Below are 22,120 nucleotides of genomic sequence, written 5' to 3'. Positions count from 1 at the left end.
ATTTCAAGCTGTATAAGTCATCTGAGCATTTATGTTTAGTAATTTCAAATTGTTTTATTTAAGGTAAAAGCACCTTCTAGAAAGACTTCCTCTTAGAAGAGATAAAGAAGAAATAAAGACAGATCTCAAAAACAAAACAAAGTCTTTAACATACAATAAAGGAACCCATCCAAATTATTTGATAAAATTGGAAGTTTCTGTCCAATTAATTCAGAGAAAGGAAATGTTCTTAAAACAGAGGAGAGGGAATAACAAAGGTTTGCAAAAGACCGCAGTGGGGGTTGGCAGGGTCCCAGTGAAGGCACATGGGAAACTTCTAAGTTCAGTTTCTAATGCTGGGTTTAAGGCTGCAGCTGCTTAGATCCTAGAAGAGCTAATAAACGAGCAACCGAAAGCACAGATGAGAAAAGGAGGCACGGAATGAAAGAAGCTGTGTCAAGAGAGCTTATGATCAGACCTTGGGAAAGGCTGGACACAGGCATAGAGAGGCAAGGCCACCTTTTCTCTGGAAAGGAGACAGTGTCTGTCTCCTTGAGGAGGTCCTACAGGATGCCATCAGACCAGAAGAACGATGCCTCCCTCTCCCCACTAATGCAGCTGTTCCCAAATGCTGTGTGAGCCCCTGTGCAGGGAACCCATGGGTCTTGAACTGCACTCCGCAGGACATGAAGGTGTTCTGTGCCTTTTCTCTTTCATTCACACAGAAGTGTCCAGAGCTACATGTGTTTGTGTTGTCACAGGAGATGTGAGGGAGGGAGTACCTGGGGACCCAGTAGTTTTCTATGAAGCCAGCCCTTAAAGATATGTGTAAAACATTCCCATTCTTACTGGACTTTTTTGTTTGAAAACATAGTATTTTTTTGTAAAAATATTATTTATGTTAATATATAATTACTTAAAAATATTTCAAAACATTTTCAGGTTCTGTTTCACTATAGTATGTCGCAGCTCCCACAGACCCACGTGGAGTGGGAATGTGTGGGTACTGGTAGCCACCGATCCATTTTCATTTTTACCACAGTTAAGTTTTCTGGGCCCTGATAATTTTTATTACGTGTGTGTGTGTGCGTGTGTGTGTGTGTGTACGTGTACGTGTACGTGAGAGGACAATTCTGAGGAGTTGGTTTTCTCTTTAAAGCATGTGGGTCCCAGGGATAGACCACTCAGGTCACATCTTTTTGCAGAGCCACCCCAGCCCACTGACTGATGAAGGCTAGGCTCAAAGGGCACTGTGAAAGTGGCTGTGCGGGGGAAGGGTCACCAGAGAAAGCACTTGAAGGAGGAGCAGAAAGCTGGAAAGGAAGAGAACTGCTTCTGTCAGAACAAAGAGACCAAAGGACCAAGTGTGACCTTAGCACACTGTAAAGCAATTCTAGTCAGCACTCAGTAACATAATGGCTTGTATTAGTCAGTACTTAGTAACATAATGGCTCCTTCACTTACGGTGCACAGTATGGAAAAAATTGAAAATATTTTCACTGCTAGACAGAACCTCTCCCAGGAGCACCCGCTGGGCTCTGGTCTTCCTATTCGTCTAGAACACAGCTTCCTTGTTACTTCCTCATTACTGTCTCTGCTCCCTGCACCCTGCTCTGCTTCTCTCACTTCTCCTTACTCTTCCCTCCTCCTCACACACATCCCACTTGACCTTCTGCTCCTGATGCCTGTGCCTCTCTGGGAATATCCCCACAGAAAACGTGGTGCAGGTCTATGACCCTAGCCCTCGGGATGCTGCTGAGGCAGGGGAATCTCTTGAGCCCTGGGGTTGAAGGCCAGCCTGAGCAACATGAGAGAAAGAAAAAGTGTGGTGTGTAGTGTGTGCTCCTGTGTCATGGGAAACCAAACTTAAGGTGTCAGTAGGACAGCGGGATGCCAGCTTTCCATACAGATGCACTTTGGCTAGTAATTACTGTGTAGACAAGGCTGGCCTCGAACTCAGAGATCCTCCTGCCTCTGTCTCCAGACTGCTGGGATCAAAGGCGTGCACCACCAGGCCCAGCCCCCATTCTTACTCTCCTACCATTGTCTTCTGGGACTGCTTTCATTCTTCTTGTCAATTCTGAATAACTTAACTTCTCCCTGTACTTTGCTGATGCTTCCCCTTCAAAATAAACCAGCTCCTTGAGTAGGTGGCCCTTCCTCTGGCCCAGCTCGATCAACACTGTCTGAACGAGTGTGCTAAAGCACCATGAAAACTGACACGGAATAAATACCTGCCAACTCAGGTTACTGTGCCTAGGGGCTCCCTCATCAAGGCCAAGCGTGTTCAGTTCTTCAAAGCTGAAGTTCAGGGTGTATGGAGTCTGGCTGGAAAGCTCCGTGAGGGGCAGCTCAGTGTGAGAAGAGCGGCGAGCAGACTCTCCATGAGGAACTGGGGCACTGGAGTTTTCATTGAGAAAACGAGGGTCTTCAGGGACCACCTGGCTTTCCACACTTCTCATTTCTAAGACCTTAGGAGAAGAAGAATCATCATGTGCATTGCCAACCCATTACAGAGGCTTCTGAGAGCACTAATGGTAAAGTACAGTACAGTTATTGTAATAGGGCCAAGAACGCACTTCTCACTTCGACAGTCCAGTGACTTTATGCCACATCTTACCTTAAGCCTATTAACAATGCTAAGAGAAGTTCCAGCATTCTAGTGTACAACTTTTAAAACTTAAAAACCAAGATTCAACTGGAGTATGTAAAGGAGCCCAGAGCTAAAGCAGGGAGAATACAGTGATGGAGATGCTGACCTCAGTACAGAACCAGTTCTACTCCAAACCAGCCACAAGTGGATAGTCACCCCACTCAGAGAGGGTGGGGTGGGGAAGCTCAGTCTTCAAGAGATTCTGGGTAAACCAATTTGACAAGATTTCTGAAGACAGGCCAGGGTGATCAGACTTCACCGGGGAGTGGATGGAGGACAACAGGGAACCAGAGGAGAGCAAGGGTGAGCTCGTGTTGGAGCTGGGCCCTTTCTACAGTGGCCGCTGTGTATTGCTGCTTAACACAGAGCACTGGGCAAGGACAGACACTGAAGGTGGAAGCCTAGAGGGCCTGGAGTGGCCCACCTGGGACTGGCCAAGGAGAGCATGCTTTGTTAAATGAAAGCATGGGAAACCCGTGAATTGCCTCTTCCTCAGAAAGGACAAGATTCCACATGCTGTTGTGACTATTCCCCATAATACTGGGTTGAATCCAAGTTTACACTCAATGAAAAACAAGTTACACACACAAAATGCAAAGCTTTTTAAAATTAATATGGGGAATGTCACTTTGGCCAGTGCTTCTTAGTTCCCGGGTCCTAAATGCTGCAGATGACTTTCCCCAGGAGGATAAAGTACTGTGGCATGGCGATGCTGCAAAAGCCTTACCATGCTTCTGAAGAGATGCCAGTCTCCAAAGTTCATAGCCATCTCTTTCTTCAGCTCATCAATGTTACACTGAGACAATACCCGGCCATTTATGTTCGCCTGTGTGAAAATGAAAACGAAATCTAGAGTGTTCTGAATCACTAGTGATTATAGGTCTGCTTCCATCCATCTGCAGAGTGGCTGCCCTCACAGCGGCCACCTCTCTCCATGCAATATAATGAGTCACGTATCCCAGCCACACAGACTGCTCGACATTTTCTTAAGTGTCAAGCACTTCAGTGAGACAAACGGCGCTTTAAGACCAACCAGACTCTCACAGGTTTTCCCCTGCTCGGCCCTGAGCAGCACCAAAACCATTACCTTTCCTGTTATAATCTGAGGAGATATGAAGATGCCAAGCGCTGGAAGCAGCGATGGTTTCTAGGCTCGTGAGTGATTTCTAACTGCCGAAGATCTAAATGAAGTGAGCCCAATGAACCAATCCACTTCGAATGGACACGGAATGTCCAGCCAGGATCTTCCCAGACCATTAAGATTATGATAAAAATGTGCTTTCAACCTTTTGGGCCCCTGTAATTTTAGCTGCACTTAAATGAGAAACAGTAGCATAATTACAGGGTGTCCTTCTGATTTTATGAAAATAATGTCTGACTGCTAACTGGTAAAGCTAGGTAGCACTGTGTCTGGGATTGGTAAGATGCTCCATTTCTAAGTTAATTCAAAGGAACAAGCATGCAGAGCCCATGCATGGTGGACTAGGAGCTGACCTTCCTGACACCTGCCAGTTGCCTGGAGGAGAGGGGCTGGTGGGCAGTAAGGAGGTGCTGACGCAGACAGGCAGGGACAGGCATGGATTAGCTCTGTAAGAAAATGGGCGTGTGCTAAACTGCTGCCCAAATGCAGGCTTAAGTCAATACAATCATACGTGAGGTGCACATAATTCCTTAAAGAACATAAGCAGCAGAGGCTCCTATCAGTAACTGTGGTGTGGAAGCTCAGGTTAGAAGAAAAGTCTGTAACTGCACTCAGTTAACTTTACATAGGCAATGTCTCTCTTGTACCTCCTAGCAAGGGAGAATCAACTTCAGGGTAACTCTAGAACTATAAAAGTTGGAAGAAAAAACCTTCATAGATGCTTCAGCCTTGCAAGCCCAATCTATATGGTTCTTCAAACATGACAAAATCATAAATTGTACAGATACAAAATGACAACTTATGGGAAATGAGGCTCACTCTGTAATTACTACGAAGCCACACAGACACATACCACAGGCCAGGCAGCCTTCCCCACATTGCTTGGGACCAAAACTGCTTCCAAGGACAGCGCTTCCCACTAAGGAAGGGATATTCATTTGAATTTTACTTACTGAGCATGCAGCACAAAGTCTAACATCCAAAACAGCATCTGACTTGTGCTGATCTCCGTGCTCAAAAGTTTCCCACGGCAGAGGTTTCAGATAGAGCTGTGCACTGTGCATGGTTGAAGGTAATGGACAGCCCCATGCAGCCGGCCAATGCTCTCGGCTCCGTGAGCTGTTCCATTTCTCACCATGCTATTTTGTTTTTACTTATTTTAGACACTGGGTAAGTAAAACTGTAATCCAGCTACTCTTTCTTTAATCTACTCATAGAGTTGAAAAAAGAGCAAGTGTAGTTCTAAAAAGGGAAGTTCCCATTTCACTGAGAGGTGTCGCACTGCGGTAGCTCAGAGTCAAGACGTAGTAAAGACATGCTGCCCGCCTCCCGCACTCTCAGTCCTTTCCAAACCTCAGATGTAAATGCGCGTCACCTTTTTGATTGTTGTGCAGTACTGAGGCATCATGCTCTGGTCCAGCCCTTCTATCTGTCTCAGTTTCTCACATACGACATCCACGGTCATTGAACTCAGTAACAGTGAGCTGCCTGTGGCAGGGACGGCTGCCTAGATAAGTCAAGGGAAATATGAGTAGCATTAATATGAAATGTTTGAGGTCATGTGACAGGAAAATTCATTAAATTATACTGCTGAAATAAAGGAAACACAGCCAATGCATATAGAATTTAAGAAAAATTCTCTTAAGTAGATTCAGCCATCTGACATGTAAGGAGTAGCATTTACTGCAGTAGAGACAGCCTGACCCAAATGTGGACCAGACCTACGCCAAGTCCTCAAATGATTACACTGTAAGAAATAAGGGCACTACTCTTAATAAGAGGTGGAGAACTTAAGGGATAAAAAAGAAGAAAATTATAGACACTTAGAGAATACAAAGACCTGTTTAAAAGTAATTTCCAAGTGTCTATATCAAACAATCTTAAACATTCTATGCACTACCTTGGTAGTCTTTTAGAAGTATCCAAGAAATCTAAATTTTCCTCTCTAGACCCTACAACAGTCATATGATCTAATCTACAAAAGCCTGTTTTCATTTAAAAAGGAAATCAAAACAATAAATCTAGCTTATTTAGACTAACACTTTCGAAGAGGGTCTCACTGTGTCTGGCTCTGTGTGCTTCTCTTAAGTCCCAAAAGTGCACATGCAGGTCTGGGAAGGATGGCTTAGGGCTTCCAGAATGAGTTATCTAGAAAGTGGTGCATTCGGACTGAAGCCAAGCTACAGGTTTTATGTAAATGACCCTTTTTCTTTGCTCCAACTATTTTTAGACAAGGTTATGGAAGCTATAGCCATGATAAAGAGAAGTCAACTGACATACAAGATAAAGAGAACAGCATTATAATCTGCCCTGTTTGGCCTTCATGAGAGAAATAAGATTTATCACCTCCTTAAGAATATATGAATTTGGCTGGGAGTGGTGGCTCATGCCTTTAATCCTAGCACTCAGGAAGCAGAGGCAGGTGAACCACTCTTAGTTCAAAGCCATCTGCATAGTGAGTTCCTGGACTGCCAGGTGGGGAAAAGGATAATTAAATATTTCAAGTATGTTCTACTGACTCTGGTGTCAGGAGACTGTAAACTATCCTATGGTTTAAAAACACCCATGAAGCACAGTTAATAACTTATTTGTAATATGAAAAAATATTAATTGTACTACCTCAGAAATACATACATATGCATTATGTGTATACATATGTGTCTGTGTTTGTGTGCATACACGCATGTGTGTATATATGTACATGTTGCATGCACATGTGTGTATGCATGTGTGTGAGTGTGTATGCATCTATGTAAACTAGGCTAACCTTGAACTTACAGAGATAGGCTGGTCTCTGCCTCCCAAGTGCTGGGACTAAAGGCATGTACCACCATGCTCAGCCTTAAAACTAAATACTTAAGTAAATGAATTAGGAAGAAGACACTTTTCTTTATAGAATTCCAACTAATACACATGGCAGAGAGAAAGAGAAATTCCCCACCAGGCAAACACCATCTCTACAGCAGTCGTATTATAAACTTCATCAGTGGCCAACAATTACTGGGCAAAAGCCAAGCAAGTCGAACAGGACATTGCAGAGTTTCAGATATCTACCGCAAGAATGTATTAGTTAAAAAGGAAGAAAGAACGCTGTAAAGTATTGACACCTAGCAGAGGCCACCTCAACAGGGAGTTACGATCACGTCCGACTCCTATTTGTAAGTCTTTATCAAGCAACAAGTTACCAATTTGAAAACCATGTATGTTCCAATAATTTCTTTGAATGAAGGAGAAATGTGAATCGCTTTCCAAGCCTTTTCTAAAGTAATAATATATACTGAAGTTACTTTTAAATTAAATGGATCTTATAGACAAATAATAAATTTTTAATTGAAGTATCATAAAAGAAGAATATGCAAATTTATTAAGTTGCTAAATTCTTAAAAGAAACTAAGTATATTGTTTTGAGAGGAAACAAAGAATTCAAAGGCTAATCCTTTAACATTTATATGCTGTCTTCCTTGAAATCCACTTGTATAATCCAGAACAGATCACTTCAGTAAACTGGTTTTCTATGTCATAATTTATTTCTTTATCTTTCTTGCTTGGAGAACTCAACGCAGCACACGTTAGCTTGTTTAAATGGAAGCTTCGAAACGCATCTTAGTCAGAATTCCTCCAATCCAAGCAAAGCTATGAAAACACTAGTTACCTGAGGTGGCGGACCTGCTTTCCGGTGTCAGTAGATTAACAGTACACTCTGAAATACCGTATCGTCAGTCAATTTATTAGAGAAGCTAAAAATCTGATTAGTCAGCAGTGAGTGCCATGCAGGGGCTGAAAGCAGCTATGGAAAGGAACCCAAGACAGAGAAGGAGGTAGAGCTATAGACAGCCCAGCAGGAAGGAGCCCATGACCATCTAACACCTAGTAAGGCAAGTGAGGTTTCACCTGGAGTTTCTGTACCTGTCTCTGTTTGTTAAACCCAGAGTCACACGGCTTTAAGGAAGGAATAAAACAGAGTGAAGGCCATGAGTATGAAATAAATCATCAAAGCACACACATCACATAGATATACAGAGCCCTTGCCAAGCCTCTTATTTCCCCTCAACTCTGAACAAACCTTAGTATCAGGAGCACGGAGCAAGGAACACACATGCATGGAACTGTTTTTTTAGTAGATACTTAGAAATTTTAAATTACACTCTTAAAACTTATTTTTTTTCATTAAAAAATCATGCATGATTTAACAATAAAACTAGGTAAATCATACTTTCCCATGAAAAGCCAATATTCTTTCTATATAAGGTTAAAATTGTCAAGGCATTTACAAGGCTTAATTGTGTAGACTACCTTACAGGACAGTTAGTGGTGAGAAACCATCTTTAAACATGTTACTTCACTGACTACGCTGATTCTGACGGACACCTCAATCGCCTGTTCAAAAGGAATGTCTTGAAATCTTCGTTCTCTTGCAGCTCAACAAATTAGAAATGTTTTTTTAAAAAGTCACATTCTTTGACTGACATACTGTAAAACTTTAAGAATTCTATTTCAAAGCAACAACCATTGTTGTTAATTATTCTTCTTACTTATTTAAAAAATCAGCAGCAAACAGTTTTAAGTACTTCAAGCAGTCTACCAATGACTGGCAAATTTAAACAGTCAACTGAACATGTTATTTTAGTGACAAGGGGCAGGGGTCACTAGGCTCACCTCAGACGTCTGTCTGTGAGCATGACCAGTGTCCGCAATCCACAGTGGGAACCTCTTCCACTTTCTACTATCAAACTCAGTACAGAGAAGTTTCTAGAAGACAACTACACACACACTCGTCCACTGGGATGTGCACAGGTATCAGACGAGTGCAGAGAAGTGGTTTACTCTAAGATGTCCCCGAACAAGAAGCACGAGCTGTTAATTAGCTGGACACGCAACCTGACCCTTCCTCCTCCTGTCCTGTGTGTCAGGCTGCTGGAGAAATAATTCTGTCAAAACTGATGACTAAGGCTCAACATTGTAGTTTAAGGACTTTGCATTAAAAAGGGCCGGGGAACAAGTACTAACATGTTTGTCTGCTTTGTAACCTTAAAAAATGTTTTAAATTTTATTTCTTTGTATGTGTATGGATGTTTTGACTGCATCTGTCTATGTATACATTAATGCAGTGTCCATGGAGACCAGAGGAGGACAGTGGATGCCCTGGGACTGGTGTTACAAGTGGAGCAGCCATATGTGGCTGGCTGGAACTTGAACCTTGGTCCTCCAGAGAAGCAGTCACCATCTCGCCACCCACTCCCACACACTTTTTAACTTCCAACTATACCTAGGACTTCAACATTACTATAATATCAACTATAAAAATATTGTAATTAGGGGCTGGGGATTTAGCTCATTGGTAGAGCGCTTACCTAGGAAGCGCAAGGCCCTGGGTTCGGTCCCCAGCTCCGAAAAAAAGAACCAAAAAAAGAAAAAATTGTAATCCATTTACTTGAAATTCAGAGAAAAAATTGAACTGAAACCTGACGTAAAGACTTCCATGCAGAAAGTAAATACATTTTTGGCTCTATTTCAATAAAGGAGGGGGGACCCTAGCACTCCCCCTAGTTCAAGTAGAATAATGAAAATGCACTTCTTCAGTACTATGGAAGATGGTATAGTAGTTGACACTACTGCAGGTCTCTGAGGGTGATGGGCGCATGTGTCACCCAGTCTAAAGAAGGAGTGTGGAGCCTGAACCCTTACCTGCATCATCTGCTTTCTTGTCCAGCTCCTCTCCTGAGCAAACAAGAGACAGCTTGGTTTGGATGTCTGTTGCCTTGAGCACAGTTTACAAGCTCCAAAAGCAGCGATGGAGATAAAGCACCTTCAGAAGCAATAGCTTTTTATGCTTTACTGCCTGAGCTGGAGCCTGCCTAGGAAAAGCTCGGACCAGCGTGTGTAATGCTGCTATTAAATCAACAGTTTTCGCCAATCTCTAAACCCAGTAGTAAGAACACACTGGAAATTGTGAAATGATTTTAATATTGCCTATGCAATCTTGAAATTTCTTTGCAATTAAACTTGATAGTAAATACTGTCGTGTGTTTTCAATGATGTACAGAAGTGATCTCCTGGAGGTCAAGACAGAGACACTGGTGAGCCCTTGGAGGCCTGGGAACCTACAGGCTGTGAGGACAGGATGTCTTCTGTTTTGTCTCCCTCTTTATCCCACTAGATAGGGCCTTCACATGCTCAGTAAATATGCTGGGACAATGAGTGCTCCCTTAGTACCAGCCAGGGGTATATACTTCTAAGTCAGTGAAGACAACAGATAAAAATTTAAAAAGATGAAGAAATGCTATGGTTTTCCTTCCTTTGGGGGAAAAGTGTCTGCCAATGAAATGCAGTCCTTACCACGAGTTAGCAAACCCGAAGATGCTCTCCAGAGCCTCTCTGCATCCCTAGCAGAATGGCACTCAGGAGACCTAGACCAAGACTGGCCCTCATAAGGTCCTTCCTACCCTGGGAGCATCAGGAGATTCGCTTTGCCACTAGAGCTGACTGACTCCTGAGCAATATGGAGTTAGGGAACCAATGCCCCAAAGTCAGAAATCTGGATAGAGCTCTGGGCTCCCTAAAACTCTTGCTAGTAGCTTGCTTCTAAGCAGAAGTCTAGCAGAGAACAGTGGGTCAGCCCTTATTTTTCATGCTACATGTATTATACAGAAGGTCTCACCTTTGTATGCAGTTTCCTAGGAAGATAATCTTCCCATACTCCCACAGCATTTTAAGCTAACTCATGAAGCAGCAGGAAATGGCTACAGCAGCCAGTTAGGGCCTTATACTGTGCCTCAACTGCATTTACATTTCTTTCACTGTGAGTCTGACATGCAATGGTCTTGGTGTTCATAAACATGGATATATTTTAATTATTTAGAACTGATTTTGTGTGTGTGTGTGTGTGTGTGTGTGTGTGTGTGTGTGTGTGTGTATTAGGATAGTGAATACTTTTATTATATATTTTATGCATTTATGACAAACCATTTTTTCTTACTTTTTTGGTATTTCTAGACAATGCCTTCTAAGAGTGTTTTGTGAATTATGTATATCTTTTTCCTCAGAGCAATTCACATCTATGTGGAACCACACAGTGCAAACCTATGTGGAGGGCAGAGGACACGCTGGTGAGAACTCCTCTGAGAGTAGTATAATCCTCCAGAAAAGCTTCACATTCCCTAACATAGTCATGAGCCTCCTAGCACTTCAGTCAACCTATGAGAGACTATGCTAATGGCAGTCCACTCTAATGACGGTGTACCTGCCTTGGTTTGTGTAAGTGCACTCCACGTTCACAGGACTGCCTATGCGATTTCCAGATCATACCTGTCCTTAAGAGATGTACGGGCATTTTCAAAACCTCAAAACTCATCTAAATTATGCCTCTTGCACCTAAGAAACATCAATAAATGAAACACCTGTGCTTACGTAAACTGTGAGCATGTACACTGCTTTGCACTGCTAGCAATTCTGCCCAACTGAAGCAGTTTGAGTTCTGAGTCTTTAAGGATCTGGGTATTCTTAGTAAGTAATAATGTACCTAAACATGCTAAGTGTTAGTCATATCTAAATCAGACCAAAGACACTGGCCTGCCTTTTCAGGACGGTAAAGCACAGAATCAGGGTAGCGTCTGCAAGGGTGGGGACTACAAAGGCTGCAGTCTGTTCACACTCTGGGAATGGGCAAGGCAGACCACAGGGATGGCTGCATTCTGTCTCCCTCCCTGCTACCCTGCTCCTGTAACCTGGTGTGAGCCCCTATATCTCGCTTGTTCCATGGAGGCTAGACCAGACGTCAAGATCTCAGCTGTGCCTACAGAAACATCAGAAGAAAAGGGAGCTGCTCACCCTGCTCTTACAAACTGAAGTACAGATTAAACTTCAAGTGTGAAAAAGGAGTTCTCTAATTTCAGACAAGGACAGATTAGTCCTTTCCAACTCTAACACTCTGGGGGCATATCTCAGATCTAATATGATCTTCACTTTCACAAGATCTGGCATGCATATTCTCCCAGCCATAAAATTACAGGGAGCAAAACCAGCATAGGGCTTGTATTTCAAGCCCCTACTTTGTGAAACACTCAAATATTTATCTATAATTTACCTGCTAGTTTGGCTGTATTTTGTAGGCTATGATCTCCATAATGTTAGTGTGAGAAAACTTATTATTTCCATCCATAAAGATCTGCTTTCCAAAAGTTTGTCAAAAATTTCTTGTGGTAAAAATAGACAAGCTCATCTATATTTTGCAAAGACCACAGTCGGTTAACTTGGCCTCACTTCCCCTCTATGTTATCATGGGTCTGTAGTAATACCACATTTTGTTCTGAAACATTCATTTAGCTACTGGCTTACGTGTAAGTGGCCCTTCTCATCAGGCTATGCAGGGTATGCTGGCCAATAACCAGCCCTGCTCTCCCAGTTGGGGCTGAGCAGTTTTCAGCACAAAGGGCCACCGACTCTCCCATTGGCTGCTGGTTCAACTAGTAGTGTGGTGGTTTGAATAAGAATGGCACCATAGGCTCATATATTGGAATGCTTGGACACTAGGGAGTAGCACTATTAGGTGTCACCTTGTAGGAGGTGTGACCTTATTAGAAGTGTGTCACAGGGAGCTAGACTTTGAGATTTCAAATGCTCAACCCAGGCCTAATGTCTGTCTCTCTTCTGTCTCTCTGTCTCTCTATCTCTCTGTCTCTGTCTCTCCCCCCCGCCCCCCGCGCCCCCCAGCCTGCTGATCTAGATATACAACTCTTAGCTCCTTCTCCAGCACCATGATTACCCGCACACCACTGTGCTTCCCACCATGATGACACTGGACTAAACCTCTGAACCTATAGGCCAGCCCCAATTAAATGTTTCCTTTATAAGCATTGTTGTGGTCATGGTATCTCTGCACATCAAGCAGGTTCTTCATTTTCCACCACTGCTTTCATTGGCTTTAAACAAATGTCGGCTTGCTTTTCCTAAGTCTTCTACAGGACACAAGTTAAAAACTGTTGTCACTGTTAATTTCTTAGAAGCACAGGCAGCATGGTGAGCATTTGTTATCCACTCTACCAACTACGAACTACTTTTTAGTGCTAAGAACAAGAGGTGCGTTATCTTATGACACAGACAGTGCTCCATGTGAGTCCTATTTGTTGAGCTTCTTTATGTCCTATTATTGAGCTTCTAAGCATGGCTCAGGAACTGCATTATTCCCCTTGCTCAAAAAAACTTATTTTAAACCTTGTAGAATGCTCTCCTTAATGGACCCAAAAAACCAACAGACTGACAGGTTTTAATTACAGTGTTTGCCTATACTGTGTACATGGGAAGAGCTGCTATTTCCATATTTCTGTACCATCAGAGGCATAAATCTTGCACAGTATCTGATTTTCATCAGAAATTCACTGAGTACTTTTAGTCCCTAGAACTGAATTGCACACATAACCCTGTAGTAAAGGCTCTCTGAATAAACTGAAAGTCACTTTTGCATACAGTGGTGATGCTTCATGGGCCACAGAGTCCCTCAGTATCCAAACAGGACCGCTGTGATTCAGTGTGCCTGTCATTTGTAAATAACTGAATTATCCCAGCAGTTCAGCTACAATGCTAATGACTTAAGAATCAACTCCTTAATGAAAACAACAAAATGGTTTCTTTTTTGTCTCTTAACTAGATTAATTCAAAGGAAATTAAGGTTTAAAAATATACCACCTATTTAAATGTATGTGTTAAGTTAAATGTTCTTCATAAACTAGAGATGTATTACCTCGGCCTGAAATTCTCCACTGCTTAGAACATTTTAGGATTAGATCAGAGAGGCCATGTTTACATGTGATAACATATTCTGAACATAACATACAAGCTGGACTCCTCAACTGCATACTGACTGACTAAAGTAAGACATCATGGCTGCTCCCCACAGGCATTTCCTGTGAAATATAAGGTGTGGAAGGATTATTACTTCAGTGGCTTCCTCTACAATCTGTTGTGTGTTTATATATAGTTAAACGCAGCTTCCTTTAGATGCTGAACCCGCACTAGGTCTGTCCAGACGTTATTCTCATCAGTAACGTAAATAGTGCTGTGGTGGAGAAACCTGAAGCAAGGGTGAAGGGCTAGGGACGTGCTGATTTGCAGCACCCAGCTCTCCTGTCCTCTAGTGTCAACAGTGCTGTGTGATTCTTTCAAAGCTATTCTACACGAATCATACCAAGTACAGACTGTAAAAACCAGTTAGAAAGGTAAACACTAAGGAAAAGTCCGCCTGAATACGTGTGTGACTCCTGGAAGCAGCTCTCCCTTACCGAAGAAAGCAAGCCCCTCCCACACCCCTGAGAAGGGGAGATGCAGGAGGAAACATTAGCTGTGGAATGATTCATGAGCTGCAATTATTAGTGCTTGGCTACTCTATACTGTCCATCACACCATGAGTGAGTTAGTGCCAAATGCGTTAGGACGTCATTACTGCTGCAGAAGCAACCAGACACTGTGTTCCACGCCACAGGACTACTCCATTACCCGCGAGGAGTCTGTGGGTGAGGGAAGGCCCTCAGCGGCATCCTCCGTGATTACTTCCTAGCAACATAAAACAGGAGAGTGGGCGACAGGGCAGGATGAGCGACATGGACAATGAATGAGCACAATGCTAAGGTAACACAGGTAAGTCTGAATCCCAGGGGGACTGAAATCCCCCTCCACCACTTTAAAACATAGTTTAAATTACGTTAACAGGAAACTTGTTTTTTATAGTTACTTTAAGTTTGTCATAAGGAGCCCCTAATATACTTTGCACAGATGTGTTTTGTTTTGGATTATTTTATTCAATGGTATGCTTAAACAGTCTCACTCTGTGGACTCCCTGCTGCAGTCTGAAATGCTCTTCTTGTACTGCACTCTATCCTCTAAGCTGTAATGCTAATGTAACACACAGAGAGATAACATAGAAGACCTTTAAAAAGACACTAGAAATTAGCAGTTATAAAGATCTAGCTTTTAAAGTTTTGGTAGCAAACACTGCATTACAAGCCAGAGATCTCTGGTTGTAAAAACTCAACATTTAGATGGCTAGTCTTTCATAGATATTTACCAGAAGTGAAAACATACATTTTATATTTGTAATAGCTTGTTTTTCAAAATTATAAAGTTAAGTTGTATTCTTTTACTCCAGAAAGGAAAATAAAAAAAGCTTTTAATGGTATCCATGTTCTTTTATGAGATTAATATTTTAGTTACCCCCTTTATATACTTACTAGGCCATTGTTCTGATCTCTGGGCAAACTCGTTTTTACTGATGAACGTGAGATGAGATGTTGGGAACCGCCAGGGTAATACCTTGGCGTGTAAAGGTATGGGGCAAAGAATGGCTATGGAGAAACATGTAACAAAAAAAGGGCATGAACAATTACAGAAATCCAAGTGTAATGAGATTCATCAAGTGAAACTAACCAACACACTCCAAAGTTCAAAAGCAAGTGACAACACATAAGGCTCGTGCACCCTCTGGCCTTGAGATCCAGACCAGAGTTAGGACAATGACACTGTCTCCTTCATCAGATACAGGCTTAAAACACAGCTTGAGTTTTGTACCTTGTGACTTAACACAAACATTTGTTTTATATTTAACATCTTAACAAGTTTGCTGTACATGATTTGTATGTATTGACTAACAAATTCTTCTTTAAAGCAGACTAGAATGTTATTAGAATACCCTGCCTTACAAAAAAAAAGTTATTAAGGCCCAAAACTGCCCTGGTCATTTGGGAAGAACCAGCAGTGTTTCCAGGGACAGCCTCGCTGGGGGCCCTGGAGCTCAGCTGTGTCCCAGCACACTGGAGTGCGCTCTGCACTCTAAGATAGACAGCCTGCTCTCTACGCAAGACTGGACTTCCACATTCACAGTTCAGATTATATGGACTGGGAACATAATGGTCATTAGGGCTTCACTGCACTGAGGTGGCCGCGTCTCTCTTCTTTGCTCTTGACACTTTAAGAGAATAGAATTACTATGACTTTTAACAGTATGACTAATACCATTAAACAATAACAGAAACACTAAACCTAAAAACAAGAGAAATTTTAATGTCTTAAAAATAATTACTTTAAAAGTATATTACATTATTGCTCTTAAAATAAATGCATGTAAGATGCCAGCAGAGATGATTTTGCACATCCTTTTTTCAAATCAATGCATTTTCACACCTTTAATTAGTATTAATTGAGCCACCTTATGTAAAATTGCAGCAGATTTTAAGACTAGTGACTGCAGATCTGTATTCTGCACCACCTACCTACCACATAGTTAATTTTGACAGAGAACAAACATTCTCATAAATGCTATTGGCTATTCTTGTGTTGTCTTGTCCACACAGAAAACTGGATCACATTTTTTAAGGCTCTACAAACAGCAAAACTAATTATCACTATAGATATTTAAAAAATAAAAATTTAATTTAAATTCCCAATTCCTTCTTTGCCACATTTATACAAAACTCTTTGTTGTCAGATCATTTGGATAAAGTCCTGCAGTCAGTCATCCTCTACAAATATTAGCCTGTGTTTTCCTCAAGTTACACTAACCAAGGAGAAAAGAAGGATTAAAACTTACAGTAGATTTTACAAGTATGATTCCACAAGGCATACTATAGTCATGATCTGTTTCCACCAGGAGATGATCAGGGTCATTACATGACCAGGGTCATTAAGGTGAGAACAGGCGCTTCAAACAACTACATCCAGCATGGTTTGGGTACCACTGAAACTGTGCTTTTATTTTTTAGTTAGGAAACTGTGTATTAAGCAAAGAATTACATATGACTAAAGATACTTGAAATTAAAATGGCTTTTCATGGAATTAACTGGCAATAACCTTTAATCCTTCAAGTAGTAAGGGCCCATTATTATTTCACATTTGTCTAAGAACCACGAATGACTCTAGGAATTTATCACTGTTATAAATGAGATATAAATTGCTATAACAAAACATACCAAAGGAACCATGTTGTCATAGTATTTCCTTTGTCAAGAAAATGAAAGCCAATATTCTTATATTCACACTCTTTAGAACTCCAGAACACGCTAAAATCCAAGACTCGGATTTTAAAAAAATCATACACTTGTACATTTAAGCCAAATCATAGTTCCAAACCAGTGCCAGAGTCCACAGACAGAGGAATCCTGGTGCTCTCGGAAGCACCACTGTAAAGCCATGGTGCTGGCTCCTACTTACCCTGTTGTAGAAGGGGTGCTGGGGTCCGGACAAGCCGCTGTAGTAACTGCTGTGGGGCTGTGGAGACACAACCCCGCCTGGGAACGGCCCGTTGAAAGATGCTGAAGAGCAGACAGATGCAGGCTGACTGTACCCAGAAGGTGGCCGAGGAGGGCCTTCGTGCAGAGGGAGCGGGGGATAGGCCAGGCCTCCTATGTTGATCTGCTCTCTTGCAGCTCGGACATCTGAAAATTCCATCACAACCCAGAAAGCAGAGAAGAGCAGGACATGAGTGATGAGTGCTGTGGCTAGCTACTAAGCAAGGACACACTTTCACAACTGCTAGTGACCCCAGCTGAGTTTCAGTGAGTTGACAGGACATCTTCTCTAGTCCACAGACTAAGTAAAAAAAAAAAAAAAAGTCCAATTGATGTATATAAAAGAGGTTTTTTCTTCGCCCTTGAATAGTTACCATACTTCGATTCTTTCTTCAGTCACCAAACACTGTAATTTTTGACTCTTTAAAGATATATTTGTGTTATGCTAACCAAAGGCTCAGATTTGTCAGCTAAACTGTGGCCTACAAACTGAGACAAGCCAGCCTCTCCACACAGAACACACAGCCACAGAAGCATCAGCCTCAGAGTAAACACTGAGAAAAAGGACTTGGAGGAGTTTGGAGTTTGTGTTGTTACAGATAACTACATATTTATGGGCTTCCTTAGTAGATGTATATATCACATAATGCTCAAACTGAGGAAATGGACATATGCCTTTGTCACCTCAACACTCTTCATTTGTCTGCAACGAGACTGGCTGAAATGGCCTCTTCTGAGGATTCTGAAGCTCTCTCTCATTAAGTCGTAGCTAACCGTAACCATCTGCTGTGTAAGGAGAGTCAGGAACTACCCTACCCAAGTGTAGCTCTGTGCCCACTCCTTGTCCTCCTCTCTACCACCCTCAGCGTCCACACATGGGCCAAAGCGGTGTGCGCTTGTGAAGCCATTACACTCTATGGGACTAATTGAAGGTGATCCCTCCATAACTCCCGAAAGCTCAATTATGGTCTGATGAGCAGTATCACATGAAGCCCTTGTGTTTCAACACAGCAGTACATGCTCCAGTGCACACCGGCCTCTCAATGGCCTCTCTAAAACCCAAATGCAAACCAGATCTGGTAGCTTGGGCTCTAAAACCAGAAAAAAAAAAAGAGTTTAAGGCCAGTTTGGGCAATTTGACAAGACCCTGTCTCAAAATAAAAGTAAAAAGGGGTAAAGGGGTGAGGCCATCTTCAGTGACAGAGTGTTTGCCTAGCATGCCCAAGGCCCTGGGCTGAATCCCCAGCATGGCCATAAAATAAATTAACCCTTAACAGTTATATTTAAGTCCTGGCTTATAAATTATGTTAAAAACCTAAAATGAAGGTGAGGGGCTTTTTTTGTTTTGTTTTCTGCTTAATTTGGAGGTCCCTATTAGAACAGAAGATTACAACACTGGCATCTGAACGTCAAGACTCTCTGTGAAAGAACAGAAGTTCAATGTCCCAAAGGGAGAAGTTGGTGAGCAAGGATCAGACACAGTGGAGTAAATAACTACTATCTCAGTGCCCCACACCTGGGGTCAACAGCCCAGTCCCACTCTAACTGAGTCCTCTGCCGATGCTCCGTTCAGATTTCTTGAATTTTCATAGAGCAAGATAAATTAGATAGCTAGGTTAGAAACAGGAAATTCTGCTGGCATGGTGGCACATGACTGTAATCCCAGCATGCCAGATGCCAAGGCAGGAAGACAACAGCGGCTCTGGGTCCAACCTCAACTCAAAACTAAAGGCAAAAAAATAAAAACAAAAGCAAACAACAACAACAGAAGGAAGGAAGGAAGGGAGGAAGGAAGGAAGGAAGGAAGGAAGGAAGGAGGAGGAAGAGGGAGGGAGGAGGAAGGAAGGAGGAAGGGAAGGAAGGAGGAAGGAGGAGGGAGGAGGAAGGAGGAGGGAGGAGGAAGGAGGAGGGAGGAGGGAGGAAGGAGGGAAGGAAGGGAGGGAGGAAGGAGGAAGGAGGAGGGAGGAGGGAGGAAGGAAGAAGGAGGAAGGAGGAGAGAGGAGGGAGGAAGGAGGAGGGAGGAAGGAGGAAGGAAGAAGGAGGAAGGAAGAAGGAGGAAGAAGGAAGGAGGAAGGAGGAGGGAGGAAGGAGGAAGGAGGAAGGAGGAGGGAGGAAGGAGGAGGGAGGAAGGAGGAAGGAGGAAGGAGGAAGGAGGAAGGAGGAAGGGAAGGAAGGAAGGAAGAAGGAGGAGGGAGGAAGGAGGAAGGAGGAAGGAGGAAGGAGGAAGGAAGAAGGAGGAAGGAGGAAGGAAGAGGGAGGAGGGAGGAAGGAGGGAGGAGGGAGGAGACAAGCAGTGGCACTGCGGCACCCACCTGCGATGATCTCCCGAAGTTTGGGATCCAGGTTTACTGTGCACGGCAAAAAGGTCTTTACATCTCGAGCCACGAGAACTGGAGTCCTTGAAGACAAGAAGACTTCAAAGTTTCTTATATCTCCATCAATTTCAAGAAGCGGCTCAACATCTTTAGTTGTTGGGATATTCTTCGATATTCTTCAAAAAGAAAGAGATGAAAACCCCATTAGTGTTGCTCTCAGAGTCAAATTCTTCACTCTTAAACCTCGATGCTTCTGTCCACAAGGAGCACATTATACACCTGGCTCTCAGTTTAAAAATATTTTTCAGATAAGAAACCTAAAAGAGGAAAAAATTAATAATACAGTTCCAAACAACTAAGGTGACAACGAGGAAGTCAGAACATCACTGATTTTGTCCAAGAGCAGGGTGTGGACCAGGGAGACAAAGAGAAGGGAACTCACACACTAGGTACAGCCAGCGGCTCCCTCGGCTGACGAGAGCTGGCTATGAGAACGGTTGCGCCCACATCACACAGTGAGCGAGAGACTGGTTCTGAGACCTAGGCTTTTCAATGTGACACCAGCACTCATTTTTTTTTTTTTTGCAGGAAAAAAAATTTTTTAATAAATCACACAAACTAAAAGTGTCAGCACAGTATTTTCTTTATAAAAAGCTATTTTCTATTGTTAGTAATATATGCTTATTGTACAATAGATATGATAAAACACAGAAGGTAGCCTGGAAAGGATAAGATTTGGTCAATCAAATATAGTAATATATTTGTATTCTTTTATTGTGTGTCCGTGTGTGTGTGTGTGTGTGTGTGTGTGTGTGTGTGTGTTTGATTTCACACAATAAGCAATTTTGGATCAATCAGAAATTCTCAAATATAAAAATAAGTGAATTTTAGTCATTAAAAGCACTTAATAGACACTGTTACAATGATCAATATGAAACTGTCTTGAAAGGAGACAAATGACCAAAATGTTCAAATTCCCGGGTTCTCCCTAAACACCATGGAGTAAGTAATCTGATCTGAGAAACATGAGAGTAAGGGAATGGAAACTACAATGGAGAAGCTCAAATAGACAGACAGGAAAATCGGGAGAAGCCCCAGTGTCCACTGACTGACAGGTAGAATGGACGGAGGCCGATACCACAGAATACAAGAAAAGGGAATGAACTAAGTTGAACTTGACAGGGGCAAATCTCATCATAAATTATGTTAAGTAAAGAATCTGGCCAATGTGCAGGAAGCAGATCACAGTTCCCATGAAAATGGGGGGTGGGGTGGGGTGGGGTGTGGGTAGGGGGAGTGACAGAGGATTACAAAGAACCTGCAAGAAACCTGCCCGGGTGGTGGGGACAGTCACTTCTGACTGTGAGGACAGCTCCTCGGATCTAGGCAACACTATCTGTGAAACTGTACGGCCTCAGCACAGTGGTTCCCTTACGGTAACTGCACCTCTGGAAGCTCTTCTAAAGCCTGGCGCTTGTTCTCCTCACAGCACTCGCCTATTACTTAAGAACACGTGCTCTTGCGTTGCACTAAGGCTCCATTTTAGGGAAAAGAACATTTTCCTGCTCTTTCCAAGCTGAGATGGAACCCTAAGATTAGCAACAGCTGCATCTTTTCTTTGGGATCAGCACTTTATTGCTGAGACCCAGAACTTGGCTGGTAGCCAGATATTAAAAGTCATCCGAGGGAAAATCCAGAGAACAAAATTAGCAAACAAGGAAAGAATGGGGTGCTCGTGAGAAAACAAGGCAAGCAATTCGTCTGTGGATTTCACAAAGTCCTGCTGCAGACCCACACATGCACAAAGCAGAAAGTTCTTTAAGATACGATTACTTTCAATACGGTAAAACAGCACTCGAACCGATTATTAAATACATTTAAGGTGTAATGAAAACCTGGAAAACAATCATGTGGTATCATTTGCAAAGGTAGAAAACATACTAGAAATGGAAGTTAAAAAGGCAGTTCATTTTTCAGGAGTGTGACAGAAAAAGAGGAGGCTAGGAAGATTAGATAAAAACACACAGCTGACAAGTCACATGAAACAAATTAACCGGATTCTAATGCCAGCATCGCTTTCAGCCTGAATGCGAACAGTGTTCTCAGCGTGGCGAACAATGCGGCTGTTCACAAGCCAAACGTCTACTGCTGCTTTCCAGATTGGAGTCTCTACTCTAACCTTTTGAGCTCAATGCATTAAGCCCTTCTGTTAAAAGAGACGTTTATGTAAATGATAATCTTTTGGCAGTGGGCCATCAAAATCATATGGGCTTTTATTTTTCAGATATTTTCTCCAAAGGTTAGCATTTAAAGAATTTAAATAACTTCACTTTTCAATTAAGAGCGAATTTAAATTTTCAGCACTAGGACTCATGTGAACTAAAGTTGCCAGCAGTTAAATGGCCCACAGAAAGCATTTTTTACAGTATCAGGCATCACTGAGCTCCCAGGAAGTTTAAGTGCAGTTTCTTTTGATGCCGCTAATCGAACACTTGTTAATGCCAACATCCATGTAAGCTAAAGCATTTTGATTACAAATGACAGGGCTTTATTATAGAAGATACAAACAAATTACTTGGCAGAATTTACATAAGCCATTCATGTCAATTCCATTCAAAGTAAGGCTCAAAATTAAGGGGAAAAATTTCCTATCTTAAAGTATAAGCAGGTCCATAATGTATAACTTATGAGAAGAACATTGTATTTTTGCTGAAGCTGGTTGTCTAATAATGTGATTATCCGATAGGCATTAAAATTAGA

The 22,120-nt window shown here is 42.3% G+C and overlaps 1 protein-coding gene across 50 annotated transcripts in view; it reads right to left on the bottom strand.

The window, feature by feature from the left end:
* Kidins220 (kinase D-interacting substrate 220) overlaps window positions 1-22,120 on the bottom strand; it is an 88,705-nt gene that overhangs the window by 6,966 nt on the left and 59,619 nt on the right. For 7 of the 50 annotated variants that reach the window (XM_087552019.1, XM_087552025.1, XM_087551998.1 and 4 more), the window contains 9 exons: window positions 19,358-19,536; window positions 16,969-17,192; window positions 14,993-15,106; window positions 14,262-14,318; window positions 9,459-9,491; window positions 7,665-7,712; window positions 5,149-5,280; window positions 3,360-3,458; window positions 2,214-2,450 (listed from right to left, as the gene is read on the bottom strand). In XM_087552019.1, the coding sequence (XP_087408145.1) occupies window positions 2,214-2,450; window positions 3,360-3,458; window positions 5,149-5,280; window positions 7,665-7,712; window positions 9,459-9,491; window positions 14,262-14,318; window positions 14,993-15,106; window positions 16,969-17,192; window positions 19,358-19,536 (1,123 nt within the window). 50 annotated transcript variants of the gene reach the window in all.

Source organism: Rattus norvegicus, chromosome 6, assembly GCF_021556685.1.
Source record: "Rattus norvegicus strain SHRSP/BbbUtx chromosome 6, alternate assembly SHRSP_T2T, whole genome shotgun sequence".
In the NCBI taxonomy this organism is placed as follows: Eukaryota; Metazoa; Chordata; class Mammalia; order Rodentia; family Muridae; genus Rattus; species Rattus norvegicus.
This window is presented reverse-complemented; position numbering and strand designations above follow the sequence as displayed.